At 36.3% G+C, this 27,548-nt stretch overlaps 2 protein-coding genes across 3 annotated transcripts; both read left to right on the top strand.

The window, feature by feature from the left end:
* Positions 1–492: 492 nt before the first annotated feature.
* On the top strand, positions 493–21,834 carry LOC113720528 (uncharacterized protein At3g06530). 2 transcript variants are annotated; one of them, XM_072073667.1, is made up of 39 exons: positions 493–899; positions 992–1,205; positions 1,336–1,431; positions 1,680–1,797; positions 1,878–2,045; positions 2,361–2,531; positions 2,917–2,972; positions 3,107–3,208; positions 3,296–3,444; positions 3,593–3,678; positions 3,878–4,006; positions 4,195–4,269; positions 4,497–4,665; positions 5,302–5,441; positions 5,532–5,624; positions 6,438–6,618; positions 7,918–8,018; positions 8,129–8,272; positions 8,367–8,520; positions 9,877–10,010; positions 10,283–10,364; positions 10,459–10,621; positions 10,945–11,020; positions 11,126–11,299; positions 11,386–11,457; positions 11,542–11,646; positions 12,548–12,637; positions 13,127–13,338; positions 13,474–13,687; positions 13,780–13,962; positions 15,132–15,227; positions 15,346–15,413; positions 15,483–15,834; positions 16,688–16,903; positions 17,281–17,967; positions 18,052–18,455; positions 20,546–20,798; positions 20,996–21,166; positions 21,352–21,834. In XM_072073667.1, the coding sequence occupies exons 1-39, from the start codon at positions 740–742 to the stop codon at positions 21,580–21,582; spliced, it is 6,489 nt and encodes a 2,162-aa protein (XP_071929768.1). In that variant the 5' UTR covers positions 493–739; the 3' UTR covers positions 21,583–21,834. The 2 variants fall into 2 exon arrangements, with proteins under 2 accessions (XP_071929768.1, XP_071929769.1); XM_072073668.1 differs by having other exon boundaries at positions 534–899; positions 2,365–2,531.
* Positions 21,835–22,283: 449 nt separating this feature from the next.
* Positions 22,284–26,389, top strand: LOC113725201 (uncharacterized). The gene is made up of 7 exons (XM_027248217.2): positions 22,284–22,719; positions 23,007–23,220; positions 23,374–23,540; positions 24,320–24,444; positions 24,835–24,904; positions 25,272–25,320; positions 25,991–26,389. The coding sequence occupies exons 1-7, from the start codon at positions 22,537–22,539 to the stop codon at positions 26,050–26,052; spliced, it is 870 nt and encodes a 289-aa protein (XP_027104018.2). The 5' UTR covers positions 22,284–22,536; the 3' UTR covers positions 26,053–26,389.
* Positions 26,390–27,548: the final 1,159 nt, after the last annotated feature.

Below are 27,548 nucleotides of genomic sequence, written 5' to 3'. Positions count from 1 at the left end.
AATTAACATTTGTATATATTATATATTTATATAATTATATTTATATTATAACATTTGTATATTTATATTTAATTATATATATAATATTTAATAATATAATGTATTATATTATTATTTATATGTATTATATAATGTATATTAATTTATGTAATATAATTAATTTTATCAATTATACTAATAATTATACATGTTTACTAATAGAAATTATTAATTAGTTAGACTAAATTTACTAATACATTTATACTAATATATTTAATTAGTGAAAATTTCTTATATATATATTTATTATATTCTATTCCAAAAGAGTCGACGAATCAAACATCAACTATAATAATGATACACATTCTAGGCACTTGAATCAAATAAATGTATTAGAATGAATGATCTCATTCTAAATCCAAGATATTCGATTCCGAATTCGAATCTGATACCGATGTGCGAACCAAACGCCAACTTATATTTATAGACGGGGGCAGTGATAATCAATAATTTGATTCTCATCTATTTTCCAAAAAAATTACCCGGGCTGTACGGTGGCGCTTTCCCGCATCCCAAACCGAACAGCCGCTTAACTGGAAAAACCCTAAACCCTTGCGCCATCTTTCATGGGCGGTTGGTCCGCATAAACCTTTGACGTCCACCGTTCTCCACCCTGCGGCAACACCTCTTTCGAATCTTTTCTTCAGTTTCCCGAAATATTTTTGAAGGAACCTATAGATATTTCAAGTACTGAACAAGAATGGCGACTTCAATAGCTTCGCAGTTACAGGCACTCAAGTCAGTGGTAAAAGTCGACACTGAGCCGCCCAAGAAACCCTTTACTCGACCTTCTATTCTATTTAATCCCAAAGATGCTGCGGACATCGACATCGACACCATTTTTAGCCTTGCTCTCTCCGGTACAACAAATTAATATCTTTATCAATTCTCAATATTCGCTTTTGAATTATTTGCCCTTCTGGAGTTTGTGTGTTTATCATCGCCTTTTCAGGTTTGGAGATTCTAATTAGTAAAGAAGAGAGGTTTCGGAACTACAAGAGTACATTATTCGGTCACAAGAGTAGGGAGTTGGACAGGGAGCTAATGGGTATTGACAAAAATAATCAAATTAATAATGACATTTCTTCATATTTGAGGTTATTGTCTGACCATTTTGAATTGGTCGCTGCTCGAAGGACACTTGAGTACTTGATACGTAGATACAAGTAAGAGTTACTACTGTTATTTCCTGCTGGCCTTGTCATTATCTACGGTTTCCTGACGTTGTTTTCACTTTTGATTTTATCTACGGTTTCCTGACGTTGTTTTCACTTTTGATTTTTTGCTCAAATATAGGATTCATATCTACAACGCAGAAGAACTGATTTTATGCACTTTGCCGTACCATGATACCCATGAGTTTGTTCGAATTTTGCAATTAATTGATACAGGGTGAGGAGCTCTACTTTGATCTCTTTAAATATGTGAATGCATGCTGTGAAGTGCAACACAATTAGGTGCTTGCCATTCTGCTGCAAGTTCTGTTGTTAAAAAGGTTAAAATGGAGCAAGAGCAGCACGTTGGGTGATCCATCTATGTGTGTGTATGTGTGTATACGTATGTGCTTGTGTTGCATGTGGCAAAAATCTCAAAAAAAATAAATTTTGATAGTTAGAACTCCCAAATTCTGTTTGATGCAGAAATGGTAGATGGAACTTTCTGGATGGTGTCAAAGCATCAGGTGCACCACCACCTAGGAAGGTTATTGTGCAACAGTGCATGCGGGATCTGGGCGTTTTGGATGCCATTTCTGAATATGTAAGTAGCTATTTCTGTGTGTGGTGTTAATTTTTTTTGGAACTCCTGTTATAATTGTGTGAACTTTGTAAATTCTACAGGCAAGGCCAAAGAAGATTCAACCAAAGATTGCTGCTGATTTTTGTACCGCAATTATGATGGAGGTTCTGGGCTCATTGCCAGCTGTTAACAGTGATGCTCTGAGGATAATTCTTCAATATGTTCTTTCTAGACTTGAATCCAGTCCCAAAGAGAAACTGCAACAGAAGGTCTCTCTCTCTCTCTGGGTGTGGGTGCGTGAGGATTGGCATGTTGTGTGGGTGTGGATGTACAAGTGTGGGATCAGATGCATTGCGGAACTTGATGATATCATTTCCATTTTTCTCACGTTCTCGTGTCTTCATGTGACTTGGTCCAAATTCATGCCAGTTAAATTTGCATATTTTGTTGTTTGTTGTTATGCAACCTGTATTAAGAGTTGATAGAACATATAATGCTCTATGTGTAAGTACATGCACGTATGTTTGACCATATATGCATTAATTACGTCCTTTTTCTACTGATTGTGATCTCCTTGTTGCTAGGCAGGGGCACTGATGATTGTTGGTTTACTGGCCCAAAAAGTGGCATTAGCTCGTGAACCTCGTAGAGCGTTGATTCGCTTGGTCGTTGTTGTTGCTCAAGACTGTGCAAAACAGGCAAATGATTTGCAATGGGTTCGCATGTCATTGATGGCGTTGATTAATATCATTCAGGTACAATTAAACTCTTAGTCAGGCATGCTAACAAAATGAGACTGTCCTGATTGGTTTGTGGTTTAAGCTTTCTGAATATGTCTTTGTCTTCAATTTAATATTCCTTTAGTATTGTTGTTCTTCCTTAAGCTCCTGGTGCAAGATTAGACACAGAAAAGCATGGAAGTTAATGCAACAAGTATTCATTGCATAAAATCTGGTGATGTCATTTTGCTTTAATTTGTTTGTCATGTTATGGGGATTGTTGCTAATGTGTCGTTGGCATTATTTTAAACACTTAGATGGTGGCTAAAGAACTCTATTATGTGAAATTGGAGATATTTGTTTGATTGGTTCTGTTTACCATCTGTCAATTTCTGTCCTCACTTCCTCTTGAAATTATTAGTTGCAAAGTCTGAAGGAGATTCCCAGGAACAGTGTTGATATCCTTGTAAAAATCAGGTATTTCTCAAATACCTTTAGACTTTGGTGCATGCAGAAATACATAAAAGGAATAGATACTGTTTCTTGGTGTGAATATCTGTTTATATCTTTCTAATGCTTAATGTATCAAGTTTTTGCCTTTGAATTTGAAGATGTATTTCAGAGGTTCTTGGTGGACTGACTGAGGAGTTCAATATTGACAAGTTCCTGACTGTTTTCCTGGACTCCCTTCTTCAGTACAGTTCTGAGTACAGGTTGGGAATTTCATGGCTTTCCAAATGTATTATGTATGTACTTCAACAAAAGTACTGTTTCCTGAATACCAAGTCTCGTACCTGCAGTTTTGCTGACCAGAACTACCATTGCACTTTGATTTCATTATTGGAGTCCATTCCTTTGAAATTCCATGTTGATCATGTGGTCTCCAAACTGCTGGAAGTATGCTCAACTATATCCAAAAAGATGGATCAGTCAAATGTTTCGGAATCAGGTTATCCTCTTTGAACATCAGAGCATTCTTTCTGCTGTTTTTGTGTCAAGATTTGTATTCAGGGCTATTCTTTTCTTGAATTCTCTTTTTTTTTTCTTGGTGTTTATTAAGCTTTATTCTGTCTCACTGTGCAATTTGCATTTTGTAGTGGGAAGCCAACCTAAGGAAATTCTAGTTTCTCTATATAAAAAATATCCCATGGAGCTACGCCAAGCTATTCACAAGATTCTTCAGGTTTATTTGGTCTTAATTCTCTAGTTTAATTTCTATTTCAACATTAAAAAAATGCAGACAGTCACATGCTAAGGCACGCACACTTGTCTACTGGTGCAAATTCATGTGTACATATTTCAATTGAACCTCTCTTTCTCCTGGAGCTATCTTGTATTGAACAAATATTCCTATTTGGTGTTTATTTTTCTGTTCCATCTAGGATACTGAAGTGCAATCTGGAAAAGATGGATCAAAACATGAAATCCTTTCCAGGATTTTAGATGGAGATGGTGATTTCTCATTAGAATTTCCTGATTCAAAAACTTGGTTTGCGCTCGAACATCCAAAGGTATCATTTCTTCCATTCAGTGATGATTCAATCTTGTCCACCGCTTAGCAAATCACGCTCTCACCAGATGCAATTGATGTTTGTTTATTTCTTAGTAATTTAATTATATAGATCGATGTTATCTATTATGTCCTGGATATTCTTGACACCCAGGTTGCAGTTTTCTTGACTTATATTTTTATTGACAGGCCGAGGTACGCCGTTCTGCAGTGTTGGGGTTGGATGCAGGTGGAATTCTGAGATATAAGGCTGTTAATTCGAAGGTGATATATTAATTTTTCCACATAATTGTGTAGCTCAATAGAATTTAAATTTTTTGTATGTAGATTTTGAAATCTCCCTTGTGGGATATTAATGTTTCATTGTCTCTGTTGTTTAAGTTTTATTTTGGTGTTTGAAGTTTTACGTGTCTAGTGGATGCAAGATCCAATCTTCATTTTTGCACCCACCTCCTTTTCGCTGCTTAACACTAGCTTTATTGGCTGTTCAGATGTTCGACATTGTTCAAGATGCAGTACTGCGTCGACTTCAAGATGATGATCTGGCTGTTATTCAAGCAGCTTTAAATGTGCAGAGTCTAGATCACATGATAAGTCCTTCAATTCTTCTTGGCACCATCCAGAGTGTGCTTAGTAGATGCGTTAAAATTTTGTTGATGGGTGAGTGTACGTTGCTTTAATGCATCACTTGAAACAATTGCATATGGTGCATGTTCTACATTCTGTTGTTTAGTAGATGCATTAAAATTTGGTTGATGGGTGAGTGCACTTTGCTTTATCATGTCCCTCGAAACAATTGCATGTGGTGCATGTTCTACATTCTGCACTGTTGGGTGGGTGATATAGGGGATAACACAGCTGATTGCATAATGAATGACAGCCTAGAAGGAACAGACAGTGCAGGTTCTACATTTTTTACTTCACTGAATTTTCTTCAAGCTTGACAATTTTAATGTGCTAAATACATGTCGAACAGGTACACTCATAATTGTGTTAACAATCGCATAAAATAATCTGTGGCCATTTCTTTGAAGTTGGAGCTTTTAACCATCAAGTGATAGTTGGATCTGGCAAAATTTAGGGTTCAATCTCTATTTGAATATAGCCATTACAAATGTGCAAAGTAGTTCTAATGATCTGAATATGCTCACAGTTTTTAAGAAAAATTTGGATATACTTGTCATGAGTTGGTAGTGTTATTAAGTAGCATTGTATAAGTAGCTCTTTTCTTAAACAGTATTTTCCGTTGAAGATATCTTTTATGCATTGCTTTTACGTTCCTGTTAAATAATGCAGGTGCATCTAATGAAGCATCTATAGCCAGTGAAGTTGCTGTGTCATGCTTGCAGCTAGCAATCACAAGTTTTAAAGATCAAGATGAATACATGAAACCTCTAGCAACAATGATTTTTCCTCTAGTTCTTATCCTACCAAAGGTTCCTTTACAGATCAGAATGAATTGTTTTTGAATTTGCATAAATTTTCTTCTTTTGTTGATTTCTATTCTCTCTTTGGTGCCTACCTAGACACAAAGAGTGAATTTGAAAGCTTTGGAACTAGCCAAGGGATTGAAGTGGCCTTTCTATAGGAATCTAATCGGTCTTTCCTCGTCAAAGGAGGTAATATTCCCTCAAAGCCATAGCCTTGTTGCTATCTTTATTGGCCTATTGCTCTAAATTGGTCTTTCTTAACCTGGAATGTACCATGAAAAATCTTTCAGTGCAAGATATGTCCATCCACTGGATGAAAGAATTTTCCTTTCCTCTCTTTATGAGTATAATTATATTCGTTTTATTTGGAAAAGAATGGAAGTATGCTTAATTGATGTCCTTTATAATCTATCGAGTCTGAAGAAGGGTCTTGGCTGAAGTTTTTGTGGTTATAATACTTATTGGAGGGACCCTTTTGCTTTCTTTTAGTGAGTGGAAACAAATCTAGCTTTTTGGAAGTTGTGATGATAACAAGGTTGGGTACTGTTGGAGGTGGTTGTCCAAGCATGTAATCCTTCTTCGGTTGTAGACTGGAAACATGGTTATAAATGTAGCTTTAATGGTAGTTGTATTGCCCATCATCTATACCATTTTTTTTTTCAGAGATTTTTTTTAGACAGGTGCACCTAATTAGAAATTAATACCTGACTATATGTCTTTGATTTAAAGCTGGACGTCAAGGCAAAGTGAAATCCCGTTCCTTGCTTTGAAGCTGTACTTGAATTACATTATTATCATGGAAAACACAGTAAAGTTAAGTACTGTTGGCTGATTTTTTTACCTTGTTTGAGCAGACATTGTCCTATGCAATTTCTCGTATATAGATAGTTGGTATTGGGTCAAGATATCAGATATCAAGTAAAGTGGGTCATTAAAGATCTTTCTAGATATCGTCCCAAGAGTTTATGAATTACTGAGTAGTCAGATCTCAATTTGATGCAGAAATTTGGACTTGAGCGTATATCTTCAGTAAATTTGGATAATATCGGCAAGTTAGCAGAAAATTTTCGGATGCACCATGAAGAGTTGATACCTTGGCTTTTGGAATGCTCCAGTAGATTCCAGCTATCAAAAACATTGCTCTTTTTAATCCTTTTGCAATCATTTATGGTTCCAAAACTAGGTAACTTGCTGTATCTTACTTTTTTCCTCACTGTTAACCTATAGACTACCTGTATTGTTGGCTTCAGAAAGCTATAACTAGATGTTCTCAGATTCTGTAACAGTTCTTTCATGAGCATGTAGGAGAAATTAACAATGGTGACTGCTAATTGTTTTTGTATACTAGAAACCTATTTATTGATATTTCAACTCCTAGGCTCACTTATAACGTGCAACATTTATCAGAATGTTCTCTAGTTTGTTACAGCTTGTGAGTGCATTGTGACTGATGTCTGTTGACCTTTTTTCTTCTAGGGAAAGGGGGGGGGGGTTTCATGATGTTTGTGCTAGTGGATGCTACCAATGTTATCCATTGGCCAATTGTTTGTTGATTTATTTTGGCGGTCTATTTCGAGACAGTATGAAGGTTAAATTTGGAAAAGTAAAAGGTAGGAATGAAGTTAGGTTGGACGTGGAGAGCTAATTTTGCTTAGACTTTATGTAATGTTCTACAGAGGTCCTCCTTGACTCCCCAGGTAGACATCGCCATCTTTCATCTTGAACTCTTCTTTATCATGATGTGATTGTTTTCAGCAATGATATCTTTATACTAAAGAAAAGCAATGAACTTAAGCTTATCTATAATGATTGCTAAAAGGCTGAAAATATTATTAATTGGAGATTGAACATCTGGCCTAGTCTTCTTTTTCCTCTCTGGATGTGATGCTATTTGTGTTGAACTTAGTAGGATGTTGGCTTTCCATTTTTATTCTCCTTTGTGTTGTTTGGCTGTATGTTTATTACTTCATCGTGTTTTTGGTGTTTGTAACAGTATCAACAAGTCAAATTTATCAAGTTATTCTATTGATGTGTTCCAAACAGCTACTTTCCAGTCTAGAGCAAGTTCTCTCAACCTTTTTGTGTTGACATTTTCATGAAATTCCAGATCTTTCTGTTGTCCATTATATCCCTCAATCTATAGTCAAGGCAGTTCTGAATCTATATCTTTTTGTTTGTTAATCTAGTATAGCCTTAATAAAAAATACATCTTCATTAGAACCTTTTATTGCCAAAAGTCATGACCTAATTTTTTGTCCTTGTATATTGTTATTGTTTAAGTTCAGTCAAACACTTTTTTTTTTCAAGGATTGGAGTCAAACACCGTTAGTGTGGACAATTATGCTGTGTTTTTCCTGTTGGGTGACATTTAAAGTTTTGCCCTCTGTAGTGCATAGTGTTTATGCAAACTTTAGTCTCTAAATCTATTTGCTTCTATGCTAAACTTACACCCGCCTTTCCTATCCATTTTCTTGTTTGCCAGATTTTGCTCAGTTTTCTGCATTATATGATGCCTTGTTTCCAATCCTTCAACATGAGTGGGAAATGTTGGAATCAACTGGGAATGTTGCTTTTGCAGAAGCGGTACGAGACTTTAAGATTGTTTTGATTTTTTTTTGTTATCAAAATTTTACGGCATTTTTTTTTGCGCTATATACTACGTGCATGGCTGATTTTGATAACTTGTTTTCCAGTCCAATTTAAGAATGCTAGATGGGGATTGCAGAATGTTTGTCGAGCGTCTATTTGACAGCAGCGTCAATGAGTTGGCTTCTGAGATCCTAGTTTGTTTATTTTGGAGATTGGTGGAGGCATTTGTTACTGCAGCACCTGACGCTGTTAGTTTTGTTGCTGATCCTTTTGACTTGTGAGTACATTTGACTTTTCTAAGTAAATTTTCCTATTGAATGTGGTCCTCTTTTGTTTTTGCAGGATAAAAATGCAATATGGTTATGCAAGCTTAAGAACCTTTATGTATTCTTTGCATCTCAGTCAAGTCAACTTTTCAAGAAGCACCTTACTCACCTTGTCACCAAGTGCAAATCCTCGTTGTCTGAGTTTCTCCCAAAGTTGTTCACTGAAGAAGGTTTCTGCTAGGCAATCCTTTTATTCTTGCTGTCATGATTGTTTGTCTTATCCTGTCAAATTTATATCTTTCATTACATGCACAGATTAGATTATTATGCATTTGCCTTTGGAAAGAATGCAGCTTATTCCTAGATTGAAAATTCTGAGTCTGATCTCTGTAGCACTTAATGATCTCTGTTGGTGATAGCTTTTTTGAAGTATAATGTTCTGAAACTATAATGTACAGATATAGAAATATTATAATACCTTTTGTAATCTGATATGCAATCCAAATGTTAGTAAGGTTAGAGCCTCGGAAATGCTTTGCCTGCATAGTATGCCATATCAGCTATGATCAATTGTTGAAAACTTCTTTATGGTTACCCATTCACTTCTTTTTCCTGTTGAGCAATTGATTATGTTGCCAGTTATTAAACTAGAAAATTTGAGTAGTTTAGCAATTCTTTTTGAGTTCAATCTGTTTTTTATCATATATGCTTTCCTTGGTTGTTCTTTTGTCACTTCCAGCCCCTTCTTTTGCAACCATTTTGTGAATTAATGGGGTTGTATTGAATTACAATTCACTCTTTTAATTTTTTAATCACAAGAGGACAGGGAAATTGTTTATTATTTGTAGGACTGCTTGGAATGATCATTAATTGCATTTTTCTCAATGTTTGGTCGTAGGTTTAAAATAATTATATCACTCTAAACTGCTAGGATTATATTTAGCAGAGTAGTATAGAAGCTAGCATACCTCCTAGGCTATAAATCTTGCAAACACTAATCTCAGTCCAATCCTGAAAGAAGTTTTGAAAGCAAGAAGAATTATGCTTCTTATGATTATTTGCATGAGTTTTGCTTTTTGCTTAGGTTTATAGATATATTAGTTGCGAACCTGATAACAAATATTGTAAAATATGTTTTACATCAACAATTTTTTGGCACATGTAGCTTATGAAAACTTTAGCATGCATAATTCTGGCAGATATTACTAGAAATATTACGCATTAAACTTTAAGTACACGTTGCTTGTAAAAGATTGGAATTATAATCATTATATGCATAAATCACATACAAAAAATTGATTGTGTTTTTGATGGTTAACCTTTGGTATTATGAAGAGCTGAAGCTTAAGGTCTTTGTTATTATTGGCATTGTGGACAGACGCTAGGAAGCTTATTTTTAGAAACAAATTGGAGTTGATATATAGAAGTAAAAGACTTGCTCTGTGAGTTAGAAGTGGTAAATTAGCTTTTTAGTGTGTTGTTTGATATGCTTTACCTATTCTATTTGTTAAAAAAAGTTTTTCTTGTAGCTTTTGAATCATAATTTCTTGTCTTTTGGACATTTTGGGTGGTTTGAAAATTTGCAGGGGTTTGTTCACGAGTCCAAGTTGAGAGTCTTCATTCCTTCGTGCATCTTTCTTCTCAGTCAGATGAGAATTTAGGAATTCAAGTGCTTGCTGAATTTCCTTCTGTTCTTGTCCCTCTGGCTAGTAATGATCAGGTTAGCACATTTTTTTTACAGCCATTGTAATCTTGACAGGAATATCGAGCACAATATAAAAATTAGTATAAGGACTGTCATATCTACTGTCCATATGCTTGTGTCCTCAACGTTTAGGATGTCAATTCATCTGGCTGAGTAAAGAACTTGTTTTTCCTTGATCAATTCCAAGAAATGGAATTTTGCAGTGCACCCCTTTGAAAGTTGTCGTCTAACTAAAGTTATCAGAGTAGCTTTTGCTTTCCATATGATGAATATTCTTCTATCTCTAGGATGTAAGGATGGCTGCCATTAGCTGCATTGAAGGATTATTTACAGTGTGGTCACGTGTTAACCCCTCTGGATGTAAAAATGGTATGACACTTTGCAATAAAGACTCCTTGGTGTGTTGCATTTGCGTGTTCTCTCTTTCTTCAAGTGGGATTTGTCTGATATAGAAAGTTATCAGGAAACGGTGCTGTTTGGGTTTACTTTCTTGGGGAGTTCTTCAGCCTGGTGGTTCAGCAGAAGAAGCTAATATTATCAGACCAGAATGTTCTTCCATCTATTTTCAAGTCTTTGTTCAGCTGCTCTACTGATAACCTTTTAGTGCAACCGAATATTGGAAAGAGGTAATTGTTAGTTCTCTTATTTGCTCATCAACATTTTTGTTATTGAATGCTACTGGATCACCTTCATTGGAATTATCTTGGCACCCAGGCATTCCCTGAACTTGGTGAAACAAGTTTCTGATTTCACCATACTGGAGAATCGAACTGTTTATGTTGCTTCTTGTTGATTTTGCTGGCATCTTCCTTAAAAATTGATACAGCATTTACTTTGGACTTTCAAAAAGCAGCTCAAACTTATTATCATTATTAGAATTTTTTTAATGGGTTTCGTTAATAAATTTGTCAATTTACTTAACGGTCCCTTTTTTGATTGTCATTTCCAGGTTTGATGCGTCGACAAAGGATGACTTCCTGGTTTTCTTGTTAGGCTCAGCATTAGGGCTTCCTGCCTTTGCAAAGGTTGGATAATTGAAATGAGTTTAATCCTGCTTTCATGGTGTAAAACAATTTGATTTGTACCGAGGATTTCACTTGAACACTTACGGGTTTTGTCGCCTATGGCAGCTGAAAGTTCTTTCTTTGCTCAAAGGTTTGGGAAGTAAAGTTACAGAAATTACTGGTGTGAAATCATTGCTTCATGATCTTCTGGAAAGGCGGTACCAATATCATGTTTTGCACAATAAGTTAGGTCAGAAATTGTCAAAAACTGATGTTGACATCCTGTGCCTTCTGCTGGAGGTAAATTTCTGATATATGCCTTCTTGCAATATTTCCTATTTATTCTTTAGGATGTTATCATGAGTATTTTGTTGTCTTTGTTTTAGATTTGTACAATGCCTGCATCGCCAGTTGATGGAAATCAATTTGACGATCTTTTGCTAGTTAAGGCATTGGAGGTGAGTCACTGATATGGTAAGCTCTGCTGTTTGTTTGCCTAATAATTGAAGTAATTTACTTATGACTATGCGATTTGTTTCCAGATAAATGGAAGTGTATCTGAAGACCCAGCTGTGGTGGAGCCTTGCTTAACATTTTTGAAGAATCTTAATAGTTCTTTGTATGGAGGTTTAAAGGCTGAAACTCAGGTGCAAATCATCTGCCCTCAGGCCACTAGCTTATTATTATTTATTTTTTAACTGAATAATTAGTATAGCATTTTTCCATAGTTGTTGTATACGTTCCATATATATGTGTTAAGTGGAAAGAACAAATAGCTGATGGTTTAGTCTGAGATTATAGTGCTTTAGTTGGCATTTTCCTACTTTAGATGTGTTGTTACTTTGTGCAAAATATGCAGTTGTTAATTTGTTGTTTGTTGTACTGGTACATGTAGCTGTTTGTTTTGGATCGTTTGTGTCTGCATCAATTGTCGTAAATGGAGTTCAATATCTTGTGTTTTTTTATGTGCTATGTGGATTAACATTAGCTTATTTCACTGGTCAATTTTTATTCTCTTTAAATGCTGGTGGCTTAGTAATTTCTTATCCTTCATTCTCATTTTGGAAAACTCCAGTTTGAAATAATAAGAGATAACAAAAAATTAAGAAGAATGTCAAGAGACAATGTCAAGGTAGAAAATAGTGTGTGGTAAAATTCTATACCAATAAAAGTAATTGACTATTAAAGTCCATAAAGTGCCTTGATTGATTAATTAGATAAAAGACTTTACAAGTTTAAGTTTTTGAGCTATTAGATATTATAATGAATGATGTTCACCAAAATGATGAGCAATATGCTTGTACACTTACTTCTCAAGAGTAAGAAAATTGTCACCTTTCTTCTGCTTAATATTTATGCAGAACTAGAGTTTAACCTTTGACAACAGTCGACTATTTTGTTTTGTGAATATCTGGACTTTTTTTTCATGGAGTTGAGGAACATGAGAAATACCTACTGAATTTGGATCAACTTAGTTGTTTATTGCTTTCTTGTTTTGGAGACAATACATTGCTGTCATGAAGTTTAATTTTGGTTCATTTTTGGCAGGAAATTCTCTTCAGATCTCTTGTTATTCTGTTCCGGAGTGGGAATGCTGATGTGCAGAACTCCTCTACAGAGGCCTTGCTACGGATAAATGTGTGTTCCCGTTTATCTGAAATGTTTCTTCATTCTGCTTTTATTTTATGTCGTCTTTCTGTTGTTTGTCCTGCTGTTGAAATATTTATTTGTTTTGTGGATATTTGGTTTTAAATCTGCTTTGAAAATATTTTGATTTCATATTATAGACCTAGTGGTTTCTGGCAGAGATGGAAGAAGTGTTGATTAAATAGGTGAACTTAGATGGTTCAATAAATGGTTTCGTTGCTCATAATATGACGAGTTTCTTGGACTAGTAATCTTTTAGGTATCATGAAGGATTTAGGAGTTGAGATTTACTTAGATCAACAATTTATGGGAAATGTTTTTGTCTTGTCATTCTTGTCACATATTCATCTTGTAAGTCAACAGTTTCTGCCTTCCCTGTTCTTTGCCATTTCGGAACTTGTTAGCTGAATGACTCTTTAAGGATTTGTCTACAGGTACTTTCTGTACCTCGATTAACTTATTGCAAATTGGTTTATGCAGATTAGCAATTTGGTTGTGAGCAAGATGCTTGATTTCGCAGCGGGTTGTATAAGTAGTTCTAGTGGTTCTGCTGTTGCGAAGAAGAAAAAGAAACCAGTTACTCATCAGGACTCTGATATGTTAGTTGATTTGTTTCAGCAAGGAGAGACTGCAATCTCTTTCCTTGGCTCTCTGCTTGACATATTGATGTTAAAAAAGAACATGGAAAACAGGTTTGTCTAATGGAATATGAATGGCTCTACCTTATTTGCTTCCAGCTGTTGTTGATAAAGTGCTCTGATTATTCCTTTCTACTTATTGTCAAACTAATTCACTTATGCTCACATTAGTTTCCTGTTTATATGTAGATCTTCTCTTCTGGGTTCATTGTTTAAACTTCTTCATCTGATTTTTATGAGTAATGAGGGGGCGCTTGGGACAGTGGATGAAGCCAGCAAACATATCGAGGCATCATCTGGAGTCTCTCAGACTGTTTCCAGCAGTCGAGTTTACATTAAACAGGCATTGCTATTAATCTTGGAAGACATTGCTTCATCAACCGTAAAGGATTCTCCAGAACAGGTTTTTCTCTTCCACTGGGATTCAATATTGTTCAGTATCATGCAGTTGCACTTAGTTTCGACATAGTGAGTCATGTTTATGTTCAATTCCAGGATGACATATCTCATGTGTTCGACTTGGAACTGCTGGTTAAATGTGCTAGTTTGGCAAGTGACACAGCCACGCGCAACCATGTGCTCTCATTGTTCTCCACTGTTGCAAAGATCATACCAGATAAACTTTTGGACCACATTCTGGACATACTGAATGTCACTGGTGAATATGCTGTGAGCCAGGTTCGTCATTCTAGTTACAATTGTACACTTTTAACTCCCTGTGGTTTCAAAACCTATAATTTAACCCCTATGGTTTGCAATTAAAGTGAAACTGTTAGTATTTTTGTTAGATTTAATGGTCAAATTAGAATTGTCAAGATATTTCATTGAAGTTAAGATGAAATTATCAAATTGTCCTTTGAGATTAGGTAAAGATAAAAATATCAATAAGTTGGGGACGAGATCAATATTATATTTTCTTTCATCATCTTCCCAATTGTGCAATCCCTAATCTGAACACCGCAACGCAAACATGCAGAAAACCAGAACGAAAACAGATCAAACAAATTTCTTGATTTGTACGAATACGAGTATATGTGGGGACCTGCACTGTTTCACTTAAGGCTCACAAGCTGTGAATTGAATTCAAAATTTTCTTCAAACCTTTTGGTTATGTGAATAAACTTGAAGTCCACATACTTCATCTTTGGTGTGAAATTGAAAGTACAGACTCTGGGACATTGTTACAATTCTGACTTCAAGCAGCAGGGTTAGTGATAAATTCATATCTATGCAAAAAAAAAGTGGAAAGGAGAAGGAAAGAAATAAGACTTTTAAGGTGGAGAAATGGGCAGAGGAGAAGGGTAGTGTGGAAAGTGGCAGTGGGTTTGGGGTGCTGGTGAGCCAGGGTGTGGGGTGGTATTGGAGGAGGAGAAAGAGAGTGAGAAAGGGCGGAGGAGGGCAGTGCGAGAGAGATTATTGAGGATGGAGGAGGTGGTGGATAAGGAGGAAGAGAGGGAGAAGACTCTTTTTTCCCCTTAATATATTATTTATCCTAATAATCAAATGACCAATGTAACCTTTTGTCTGCTAAATTTAACAAGAAGACTAACGGTTTCACTTTAATCCCAAACCCTAGGTGTTAAATTTTAGGTTTCCAAATCATAATGAGTTAATATTTACAATGGCTTAGCCACAAGGGTGTTTTTTGTATTCAACTTTTTTTTTGGGGTTCCTTCTTAGTTGTATGCCTGTTTTCGTGCTGCATTACAACTATTGTGCCTACAGGATTGTGTTGCTTGTGTTTGAAGCATTATATGTTGGCTGTACATTTGTTTACTTCTCAACCCTCAAATTCAAGTTTGTGTTTTCTCATAGCGTGTCTGAACTTAATAAAATCTTTCCTACAGTGGGATTCTTATTCACAACGTGTATTTGAAGACCTCATATCTGCAGTTGTCCCATTTTGGTTGTCAAGGACTGGTGACATGGAGAAGTTGCTTCAGGTAATCTAATTATTGGATCTTCTATGGTACGCGTGTATTCTGCAGTCGTAGTAACTGTTTGCATAGACTTGATTTTGCTTGCTTGTATTCTAATGTGGCTAGAGTTTTTCTCCTTCAGATCTTTGTTGATGTACTGCCCCAAGTTTCCCAGCATCAGAGGCTCTCAATCATTGTATGCCTCTTGAGGTATAAGAAAGGAACTACTTTCGGTGCTGGTCTATAGTTTGAGCTTCTGTTTACAATATTCTTTTACAGGAATCTGGGAGAGAGCAGAAGCTTTGGTTCGTTATTGTTCCTCCTGTTTCGTTCCTTAGTCTCAAACAAGAGTCTATTCACCTTTTTTGATGGAGAGCCTTCTATAGATGCCTTGATATCTGTAATCAATACAAAATGGGAGTATTCATTTGCCAGGCAATTATCTGCACAATATTCATGCATGACATGGCTTTCTTCACTCGTATTGCTGCTCCAGAGAATAGGAATCAGTCCTTGGAATGAACAACATTATATGCTGTTGGTAGTTGCAATGCAGTTTGTGTTAGAGAAACTGCAAGATCCTGAGATTTCTTTCCTGCTTGATTCAAGAGAAGATATAGATTCAATTCAGGTTTGTTTATGTTCTGTTTGATATTTTGTTCGATGAAGGATTAGGATTATTGTAGTTTATGATGAAAAACTCAAACATAGGGAATGTGATTGGGCTTTAGATTGTCCATCCTTTGAGCTAATTTGGAACATATTTTCCCTTGTCTTAGTAGATTCTAGTACTTTCACTTATTAAATGCTATTGTATTATTTTATGATGTTTTGATTTCATAAATTTTACATTTGGTTTGAAGCTTTTCTGATGTAGAGAATTCAGCTGTTTCTTGCTATTGTTTTGGGGGGGGGGGGGGGGGGGCGTGGGTTTTATTGGTGAGATGTATCAGTCATTGCCATTGGTTGAGAGGCTTACAGAGGTGCACTTGACAATAATACATTATACATCCAGTTTTTAAACCTTTTATGATCCTTGTATAGGTTTTCTTGGTCGAATTCAATGAAGATACTGAATCAATAGACTTGATTGGTTCTTACACAAGGATGTTTGAGTGATGCAAATTTCGATCAACATTTTCTTGGTTGAAGGGCCATTCATCTGGCTTTTTTATCTTGGAACTATATCCTTCACTTAATACTACAATGAACATCAAGTATTCATATTTATTACGTAATCTGTAGTGATGGAATTTGATCACAAGTACCATGTCTGGAATTGAGGGACTTGTCACATTGGTGCTCCTGTTTTGCCATATGGAGTCTTTTTTTTTTTTTTTTGTGATTAGTATATAATCCTCTTCTGTTCCTCTTGTTTTTGCTCAATTCTCAAGCATTGTATCAAGAAAGACAAGTCTTATGGAGCAATTGATTCTCTCCATGTGCTGTAACTTTGACCTGAATGTTTTATCTTTGCTCTGCAGACAACACTAGGAGCTCTTATGGAGCAAGTTGTTTATCTTCTACATTGGGTTAATGCACGAAAAAAGCGAATAGGTGTTTCTCTGGCTACAAAAAATGGACTAAAGGACCACTGTCGTGTTGTTTTGAAGACTATTGCAGAGGGCCTGGTACCGTTGTCATACTTCAAAGTGATCATTCAATTGCTGAGACATGATGACAAAAATGTGCGAAAGAAGGTATGAGGAGTCTCTGTGTTGTCTGGTAATGGTGGTTTTTTCTGTATCTGTTACAGAAAAATTTCACTCTCTCTTGAATAATGCCAACCCTGCCTTCTCAGTTTGTATAGTTGATTTATGCTTCACTACTTAATTGGTTTACATTAACACGAAGGATCATGTGATATTTATGGTAGACAATCAGCCCTTTGATTTTGATGATGGTGATTTCGTTAGATTGTTTACCGAATGTTTAAGCTATGTGGTGCAAGTAGTCATATGCAGAGTCTTGTACCTATTTCCTCTTTTTTCTCCAATCAGCATGCCTGTGTTTCTATGGATTCCTTTTTGCTTGCTCTCTAATTCACATATATTAATATGTTCTCTTGTGGAAACAGGCTCTTGGGCTTCTATCTGAAAAGGTAAAAGAAAGTGGCACCATCAACAAACTTCAGGAAAGACGGCAATCTAAGAGAAGCCTTAGAAACTCATGGCTTCACTTTGATGAGAGTGCACAGATATCCTTTGATGAATTGTGTTTGGAAATATTGAAGTTAGTTGATGGTTCAGATGATAACTTGGGTGGTGCTTCATTGAAACTCACTGCTGTTTCAACATTGGAAGTATTGGCCTACAGATTCCCCTCGGATAATCCAATTTTTGGCATGTGTCTCAAATCTGTCAGTAAAAACATCTGTTCAAACAATTCTGCTGTTTCTTCTGGTTGCCTTCGTGCAACCAGTGCTTTCATTCATGTACTTGGTCCGAGGGCCCTGTCTGAGCTCCCTGGTATCATGGCATGCATGTTCAGCAGATCACGAGATATTTCTGTGTCTGTTGCAGAAGAATCCAAAAGTCATGATGTCAGTTCTTCTACTGCATCGAGAACTATGAGGGACTCTGTTTTCTTGTCTGTCCTCATTACCCTAGAGGCTGTTGTCGATAAACTTGGTGGTTTCTTAAACCCATATCTTGGTGATATTCTGGAACTTCTTGTGTTGCATCCTTGGTATGCTTTTGCAGGAGATGTCAAATTAAATTTGAAAGCTGATGTGGTTCGGAAGCTTGTAACTGATAAAATTCCTGTAAGTTTTTCCATCATAATCTTTTGCACCTCCTATATTATGGAGCAATTCTGAACCTGTTCTTGGCCATATTTCCTTGAGCAGGTTCGACTTCTACTTCCTCCTCTGCTGAGGATATATACTGATGCTGTAAAGTGTGGAGGATCAAGTGTGTCTGCTGTATTTGAAATGCTTCAGAATATGGTGACTGCAATGGATAGATCTACTATCAGCGCTTATCATGTGCAAATTTTTGATCTTGGTCTGCTGGCTCTTGATCTTCGTTGTCAGTGTCCTGATTCGATCAAAGATATTCAAGTTGTGGAGGAAAAAGTGATTAGTTCTATGGTCTCTTTGACTATGAAACTTACAGAAACAATGTTCAAGCCACTTTTTGTAAAGAGTATTGAGTGGTCAGGATCATACACGGAAGAAAGGGAGGGAAGAAAAACTATTCAGCGTGCTATATCGTTCTATGATTTGGTGAATAAACTTGCTGAAAGCCATAGGTAAATCCATTTGCTCATACTTGCAACATGAACGTTTTCTTAGATTTCCATTAAATTTTGTATTAATAGGTGATACATAAGCCAGTAAATTATTTTCCAGAATTACAAGCTGAAGTTACTTGGCAATGCATGCTAAGGTTAAGCTGAGTCATAGGATACACCATAAGTTGCTTTTTAGTACTTTACCAGAAGTTAACACTTTGACCAGGATTTCGGTTTATGATCTCTGAAATGGAATGCTTTTTTCTTGCTTCTATTTAAGTTGTTTCCATACTTGATTACGACAGCATGTTGAAGATGTTAGGGAAAACATTACAAGATTGTCACATTTGTTTCGTGGGCTTCCAGCAGTCTAGCGATCTTTAATTTGTTGCACAAAACAATTAAATCGTTTTATAGGGAATATTCTGATATATAAATAGAGATAATTTCAAAAACCTCCCTTGAGGTTTTTTCTAATCACACCTAACACCCCTAAAGCTTCTAAAATCACACTTAACACCCTTAGAATGACAACCTTTGTAACATGTCAGCCCTTATATGTAAAATAATATTAAAAAATATATTTAGTAGAGGGACTATAGTATTCTTCCAATTTTGCCCTTTTGTAAGTTGATTTTTTAATTTTGGAAGATGAAAATAGAAACAAATAAGACTGCAATATTTACATAGAAATTGAGAGGGTGGAAGCACTGCAACTGCTGAATTGTATAATTTTTGTAGATTCATATGACTGTTATAAGATCTGTGCCAAAGTTTTGGATAGAATACAAATAAAATTTTTTGAATACTATTTGTTAACCAATTTTTCAAAAATTTTGTTTTTGATAATTGAACACCATTATAGGTATATTTAATATTATGCATTATTCATGATTTCAACTGTATCCTAGCCTTTTTCTTCTCCAACTGAATGATTTTAACCTATTTTTCCCTCGCCTCTTACTGATTAAACTGGGTAACGAGATAAAATCGTAGTTAAAAAAAGATAGATTTTTTACGTTTAGATTGTCTAAGTACCTCAAAACCTATCTTCGATTGCATATGCCAAAAAAAAAACAATGCCCAAAATGTGCCCAAATTTTATGGCATTTTGTTATTACTTTTAAATAATCGAACATAAATGTTTTTTCTTTTTTTTTTTTTTGCATTTTCCTGCATAAGAAATATGAAAAGGGCAGAAAAAGAATCAACTTGTGTTTATTTTCATCTTCTAGTTTTCAAAAATCAACTTGCAAAAAGGCAAACGTAGAAGAATATTATAGTCTCTCTCCTAAATATATTTTTTAATACTATTTTTATTACAAAAGTTGTCATTCTAAGGCTTCTAAGTGTGATTTCAGAAACTTTAGGTGTGATTAGGAAAAACCTCAAGGGAGGTTTCTGAAATTATCCCATATAAATATACATATACATGTGTGTTTGCGTGTCTGCATAGAATTTTAACTGATAAACTTGTATTTTTTGGCTGCTTTCACGTATATTGCTTCTAAATGTTGTTTTCTGGTCTCTTCTTGTTTTAGATGGGTTGTAAGTCAAGCCCCCTTCTACAAATATTGTCATGTATTTTGGGTCACACATTTGGTGTTCTTCCGGGTTTATTTGCAATACTATGAGGTCCAAAATCATTGTTAATATTCAAAATATGCCCTCTCCGACTGTTGGGGTGTCTCATATTTGCTGTCACATCATTTTTGGGGGAGCGTTAGTTTTGGAAATCTTTATTGTAGAGCTAGATAATCTTCTGAAAGGCTAGTCTAAAGAGTTCAGGGACTGGTATATTCTTTTATGTAGAGCTATGTTGCCGGTGGTGGAATAAATTTTCCTATCTCATCCTTTTTGGGATGACCAACCAGAAGGGACTACAGTAGAATATTACCAATTTCCTGACTAAATGTTCTTGTTGATTCGTTGTACCTAGGTAGTCAAGCAAAACTTGAGAACTTGTGTTTTGCACGAGTTTTTCTTTGATCCAATGTTTAAGGAGTTGTAAATTTTCTCCTTCAGTACAATTATCTTTTATTTCTAGCTCTATTGTTTGTTTTATCTTGAGATGATCTTGGTTGTTGATTGTGAAATTTTTCCATCAGATCATTGTTTGTTCCTTACTTCAAGTACTTGCTCGATGGTTGTGTGCATCATCTCAGTGAAGATACGCAAGTTACTTTAACTAGAAAGAAGAAGAAGGTGAAGCTTCAGGTGGCAGTGGATGAGAACAAAGACTCAGGCGATGAATTATCTGTTGGACTGTGGCACCTACGGGCATTGATTTTATCATCGCTGCATAAATGTTTTCTTTATGATACTGGGAACCTTAAGTTTCTTGATACATCAAACTTTCAGGCAATCAGATCCTCCTCATTTTTTTTTATCCGTTCCTTCTTTTACTTTAATTAGTTCCCTTGGAGAGTAGCAGGCATCATGTACAACTACAGACAGTTTAATTTCCTCGGTGATTGTAATCTCAGCAGCGCCTTTATCTACAGTATAGTGTCTGGCTTGTTGCTGCTCTCATTAGTTTACTTTTTTGGTTTCTTTAGGTCCTCCTGAAACCAATTGTCTCGCAGCTTCTCAAAGATCCACCGTCTTCTCTAGAACAGCGTCCTGATGTACCATCCATAAAGGAAGTCGATGATTCATTGGTCGCTTGTGTTGGCCAGATGGCTGTTACTGCTGGCTCTGACCTTCTCTGGAAGCCCCTGAACCATGAGGTGATGACAAGCATTTAATTGTTCAGTTACTGCATAGTCATCTTTATTAAAAACTTGCCACTATATATATATATATATAGATGGTGGCAGGTTTTTAATGTAAAAATGGAAATGTGTTGGTACATTGCTTAATCTTCCTTGGAATGTGCTCGCGCTTGTCTTTACATTTTGAAAAATCTATGCAGGTGCTGATGCATACTCGAAGCGAAAAGGTACGGTCCCGCATGTTGGGTCTGAGAATTGTCAAATATCTGGTAGAGAATCTAAAAGAAGAATATCTGGTATTTCTGCCGGAAACCATTCCATTCCTTGGCGAGGTGCTTGAGGATGTTGAATTACCTGTAAAGACTCTAGCGCAAGAGATACTTAAAGAGATGGAATTCATGAGTGGTGAAAGTCTTCGACAATACCTCTAATGTTGTGCACTTAAACAAGTGCCTTTGGAAATGTCTTCACCGAGCGAGTTAAAAACCAAAATTTTGGCGATGTACCTCAGAGTTTTGAAGCTATATAGGCTTGATAGTTTCTTGTACATATTGATGGCAACTGTGTAGGAATTTGTGCAGGCCATATAGCTGCTTTTCCAGTTTTCTCAGGGTAGCATTTTTGTGGAGGACCACGGTTGTTGGACTTGGTAATACGTGAATATTAGCGAACTTTTGTCTTCACGAACGTTGGCATCGGTTCCTTCTGGTGTGCATCTGACATGTAGTCCAAAGCAGATCCGTGCTCGTAAATATTACAATGCATTATTGTGTTAAATTGTTAACGGTCAGGTTTGCAAGTTTTCTTCAAGAAAATTTTGAAATATTTTTTTGACAAAATTTTGAATTACTACGTTCTGATTTCACACATTTCATATACTGTCAGAGTTTATACTTTTCTATAAAAAAAAAAAAACACCCACAAACTACACAATGGCAATGGACTCAGTTCTTCGAGGATCAAAGTGAGGTATTTGATATGCAAAATAAATTAAAGTGAACTGCGGCCGTGGGATCAGCTCCTTTTGATTGAAATGATGCCCGGACATCCCTTCGATTAAACTACCTTAGCACCAACGTCAACGTTTTGGATTAAAAAGGTCTATATCAGTTTAGCTTAGGGTTTTAGGAGGAGGACCCCCAAACAAAATAGAAATAAATTATCAAACAAAATATTATATAGAAATAAAAATAAAAAATGATCATGCTTCCAAGGATGACTGAAATTAAGTAATCTTGGTCCTCGGGCTTCATCTCTACTCCTAGGTTTGCAGCACATTGCCAGTGTAACCCAGTGGAGTATGTGTTCTATTGGTTTCTTTTTTTGTTTGAATATAGTCTATGAAATCTTAGTACTCCTGCGTACGGAATAGATTACGACAAAAAATGCTGGGGAGATTGTGGAGAGCAGCAGCTAACAATTATTCCAGGGCTGTTCCAGGGAGGAATAACTTCGTCCATGCTGCCCATTTCTATCCGTCTTCACGTATTCATTACTCGGATGTTGCGGCCGCCGTAGATTCCGCCGTGCCTGATCCTACCGTGAAAAACTTCACCGCTAAAACGGATGTAAGTGTACATCACATCACTCTGTTTTCGTCAGTAGAAGTTGATTGTCTCTGTAATCTGTGTTTTTTCCTTTCCTTTAGTTAATAAATTCCAATTTTTTTTTCTGTTTCTTTTGTGCCTCTGTAAATTTTCTGTTCGAAGAGTAAATTACTTTGTTTCAGTCTAGGTCATTCTTGCTGTTAGAATCTCATAAGCCTTTGAAAAGTGGAATTGGTTAATTTATAGGCTATGTTCGTGTTTTTTGAACTGATTGTATGAATGACCAAATATTTTGTTCGTTCAAGCAGGTGAATTTGAACAAGATGTTCTGGTCAAAACCTTGTTCTTTGGCATTGCCTGCTGATTCACCGCTGAGAATTGAAGAGCCACATTATGAAGGAATCAAGCGTTTTATCCTTAAACTGATGCTTTTCTATAGCAAACAGAGCAAGTCTATTCGTGGGGCAAATGTAATTTACCTCCGAATTACTTCTCAAGTTGACAAACCGGCAATCTATAATGGTTAGTCTTTATGAATTACTATCTGTTGCAATCTCCTATTCAAGATCACCTGATGAATTTGTATTTACTTGTCATTTTGATATTTAACAATACCCGGGGTTTACATATGATTAAGTACTTTAATGTTCATCATATTTTTTTGATGTGAAGCAGTATTTAGCCTGGAGAAGACCTTTAAAACAACATTTGCCTTGCTTGTGCTCCATATGTGGCTGGTATTACGCCGCTTAAAAGAAGAAGGAAAAGAAGGAGGAGACTTGGGGCAGTACTTGTATGAGAGATACAATCATGATATGGAATTGAGAGTTGATAAGGAAGGGGTTAGTGACCTCTCGCCAAATACTTGTTTAGAGCTTGGAATCTTGCTGTTCAGTTTTCCTGGCATTTGATTCAGTTTTAATGTTACATGCTTCCCCAGCAATATCATGGCAGTGCTAATCATGTTGAAGTTTCAATTCGTTTCTTGACAGTTGCCATTAAGAAGTGTGGTGAAAGTGATTGGGGTTTGACAGTCAGTTTCTTGGTTTTTAGAAAGTTTTGGTGACTTTCTCTGATATCACTTCACAATATGGGCGGGGGATATGGTTTAGGAAGCAATATTTTGGACTCATGAACCCAACTGTCAGACAGGAATAACATGAACACAATAGGGAAAGGCAGTAAAATGAAATCTAGAGTTGCACGTACTTGGAGTCACTGGTATAAAGGAAAGAAGGATAATGAAGAAAAGCAACAGTTTGGTGCTCGCTCTTCTTTACTTCTTGTCAGCCTAGGCTCTGTGTAGAGCTGCAAGGAGGAAAATCCTAACCTGTTTACCTGCATAAGGCATCAGCTCAAATCAGTTCTTTTCTCTTCTATGTATGGACCCTGATGTTCCTGTTTTTGTTTGGTCGTGCGGTAACTCTGATGCTCCTGTTTTTCACTTCCATTTATGATTTTCATAGTTACACAAATTTTGACTCTGGTATTTATTGGAGATGGCCTTGACAATTTTTGGACGTGTTTTGAGTGGTCAGCATATCTGCAATGACCTGTACTTTTTGTTTTTGTTTTTTCAACGATTGTCTTTGTTCATGTCCTTTTTTCTGTGAAACTGCAGGTCAAATTACTGTTGGGCAAATGGATGAAGAATTTGGAGAAGATATTTTATGGGAACATTATTGCATATGACACTGCCATGCTTCCTGAAGCTAAGAAGGATGAGTTGCAAAATGTGATCTGGAGGTACAGTGTTTAAACTTTTATGATGGATGTTTGGCCACAACAATATATTTTGCTAGCATCAAATGCAATTGTAAGAGCTTGTCATTAAGTGCTTCAGATCCTAATCATTTTGCACGTGGTCATTTGATATGATGACAGCATACTAATCTTGGTATTGAACTGTGGTAGTTTCATTTGATCAGCAGAGCTGATGGTCATTTTCTTGTCTTAATGAATTTCTCACTTTAGGTGTTATTTACTGTTGCATATTTAATGGCATCCTTACACTCAGAAGTAAATTTGAAGCTTATCTTGATTATTATATCAAGGAAACTGTTGTATAATTTTCTTAGCAGCAAGACAATAACACGTCTATTCTGTTTGATGAATTTCATCATTTTTATTCCTTAGGAATGTCTTTCAATCTGATGATGGCGATTCATCTAAAGTACCTATTGACGCTGCCTTAGTACCTCTTCAGGTGAGTATCTGCCTACTTTTGCCAGAAAAGTTTCATCAATTCAGTGTCAAGAATTTTAATGGCCTTTTCCTTTGCTGCCTGATAAGAAACGCCTAGGGCAGTGTTGGGTGCTCAGAATTTTTAATGATTTTTTGCAATCCTGGACTTAGTCTTAATTTCATGAAGTTGTAATGGCATCTATGCTGGAGCATTGGCTTGTTTTACCCATTTTTGCTCCATGGCTTGTTTTACTCAGTAGCACATCATGGCAGCTAGAGTTTTCTGCTTTTTCAATGGTGAATGCTTGGTGTGTCAGGACAACATATATCAAATTCAAAAGTCAGTTTAGCATACTAAATTTTTGTTGTTTTCTTCCTGTTACTTGCAGGCAATGTCAAGGTATGTTCGTCGAGAATCAGGTTGCCTATCACTAACAGGTACTTGATCTGTCTGCTTCGCAATATGCTTGTCTTCCACTAGCACTATGGTGTTATGCCATGTAAGAACGTTTATATTGCACCCTTGTGAACCCTCTCCCCAAATTAAGGAAACAAGAATTCATTGAAACCATTGGGCAGAGTGTTCATCCAATTTGGATTTGAAAAATAGAGAACCGGAACCAGTTGCATACTTCGTAAAAAAGTAAAAGAAAGCTAAAACTTCGATGAAGTTCAAGGGATGTTATCTAGTTTTACAAATGAACTGAAGGGAGCACGATGATATGTTCTTGGATATAGTTTAATACTGATTTAGATGCTTGGGGAGTCTCTCCTTACTGTTCATCAAGCCTGGAGGCAGTTTTGATAGAATTGTTTATTTTCATTTTAAACTTTAGTAACCGTGAAGTTACCAAGATAAATATGAAGAAGTCGGAGAGAAAGTCTTCCTTGCTTTAAGATATGGGGAAAAAAAAACACTGGTCTCACAGAATCCTGCCTGTTCATTTTTTGTTAGAGCTGTAATCAATGAGAATGGAAATCGATTTATTGGTAAGAACGGTTTATACACGTTTACCCTTAATGCTTGAACTTTTAACTATAGTTCTCCCATAGGTTGTTGATTATTTGTTGTTACAGCTTTTGACTAATGATGGCTTTGAATGGGCAGATAAAGAAGCTCTGTTTTCAGGCAACTTCATGTTCACTTCATTGAAAAGCTCGAAGAGTTGATGTCCCAAAAAAGGAAGAAAAAAAAAACATTAGATGTGCACTCTGGGAATTCAGATAGCCATGCCAGAATCCATAGCTTGCACTGTAGATCGATGTCTTACGTGAGAGAAATGCTTTGGAAATTGCCGGTTTCTTATTGAATCCTCGATACCAAGGCTCCATTCGGCTCGTAACCAAACAAGAAGGGTTGGTTGTGTACAATTTGTTCGTGCATTGAATGATTACCAATTATTTTTGGTTGTTGGCAGTCGGCTAAATGATGTTGAGGAATTTTTGTTTCTTTCATATTTATAACGAAAAATAATAATACATGAATCATGAATGTACGTGCCATAAATCACCAAATAACACCAGTAATAAATTTTTTTTATTAAGTGATGCAGTTAAACACGATTTTGTTTGGTTCAATACGCTTCCGTGGCTTGTCAGTGTCTTAAACCTTCAATAGCTACAACGCCAACATCTACTGCCCCGTGTTAATTATTAACAGCTACAAGCTCCGCTACTTATCACCCTTACTGGAACCTTCTGCGAAGCAGCCATTGCCATTACACTGCCCTCTTCATTTCTAACAGCCATCCTGAGCCTGCTCTCTCGTTTACCCATGCCGCATCCTCATGAGTATGTATATTCCTGTTATGTTTAGCCACATCACATGATAATATTGACGACTATCATATAATAGTTCGCTATAATAAATACTGCATTTCCTTTGTTTTCTCTGGTTATTTGGTAATTGCGATAATGTAGCTACAATTTGTATGGCAAATCATATTCACAATTACGTTAATCTCTGTGGGCAATCCATGGACATGGACCGTGCGACTATTGCCAACTAGTTCTCTCTGAAGTGCGAACCCATCTAAAAGCTTCAAAGTCGGGAATGCTGTCGCTCGGGAAACTGAAAGCCCCGAAGAATTGGAGAAGTCTTCAGCCACCAAATTTGGGGGTAAGACTCTCTTCCCGCATAATTGCTGCCAGTAAAATCCCTCATCCGCTTCAAAGCTAATATTGGCTTTCTGTGACGAGAAGCCCAGAGCCTTGTCGCCTTAAAAGTCACGGCTTTAGCCAAGCAATCTCCTGCCTGCTTTTGCACGGCTCTTCTTTCCTTAGCAACCCAGAATATGATTTTGTCGGCTTTGGCCTCGATGAACTTGATGCCAAGAAAGCGTTGACTTTAAATGAGACTTCCCCATTCAAATCTCCCACTTTCGGCAAAGATAAGTGGGGAATAAAAGCTCTTCAATCTTGCAATGGTTTACTGCTTTGTCGTAGTTTTCGAGCTCGAAATCCTGGTGATTGCAATTACTATATCTTCAATCCTACCACCAAGGACTTCATTACTATCCCTCTTGTCTCTCCCTAGAGTTCCCATGACAGATGAGGTACGAATCGATCAGTTTACGCTGTCAATTCAGCTTTTGATCCAAGAAAGTCGCCGCATTACGAGCTTATCTGCATATGCTTCTCTAAATTCATTTCCTGAGTTGATTTGT

The sequence above is a fragment of the Coffea arabica genome, chromosome 2c (assembly GCF_036785885.1).
Source record: "Coffea arabica cultivar ET-39 chromosome 2c, Coffea Arabica ET-39 HiFi, whole genome shotgun sequence".
Taxonomy (NCBI): Eukaryota; Viridiplantae; Streptophyta; class Magnoliopsida; order Gentianales; family Rubiaceae; genus Coffea; species Coffea arabica.
The sequence above is the reverse complement of the archived record's forward strand: the minus strand, read 5'-3'. Positions and strand labels throughout refer to the sequence as shown.

Bases quoted from the DNA above. Each gene is read 5' to 3' on its own strand.
- LOC113720528 (XM_072073667.1), top strand. From the start codon at position 740: ATGGCGACTTCAATAGCTTCGCAGTTACAGGCACTCAAGTCAGTGGTA. The intron at 900-991 runs GTACAACAAATT...TCGCCTTTTCAG, and splicing joins TTTTAGCCTTGCTCTCTCCG to GTTTGGAGATTCTAATTAGT. The intron at 15,414-15,482 runs GTATAAGAAAGG...ATTCTTTTACAG, and splicing joins ATCATTGTATGCCTCTTGAG to GAATCTGGGAGAGAGCAGAA.
- LOC113725201 (XM_027248217.2), top strand. From the start codon at position 22,537: ATGCTGGGGAGATTGTGGAGAGCAGCAGCTAACAATTATTCCAGGGCT. The intron at 22,720-23,006 runs GTAAGTGTACAT...TCGTTCAAGCAG, and splicing joins ACTTCACCGCTAAAACGGAT to GTGAATTTGAACAAGATGTT. The intron at 24,445-24,834 runs GTACAGTGTTTA...TTTATTCCTTAG, and splicing joins TTGCAAAATGTGATCTGGAG to GAATGTCTTTCAATCTGATG.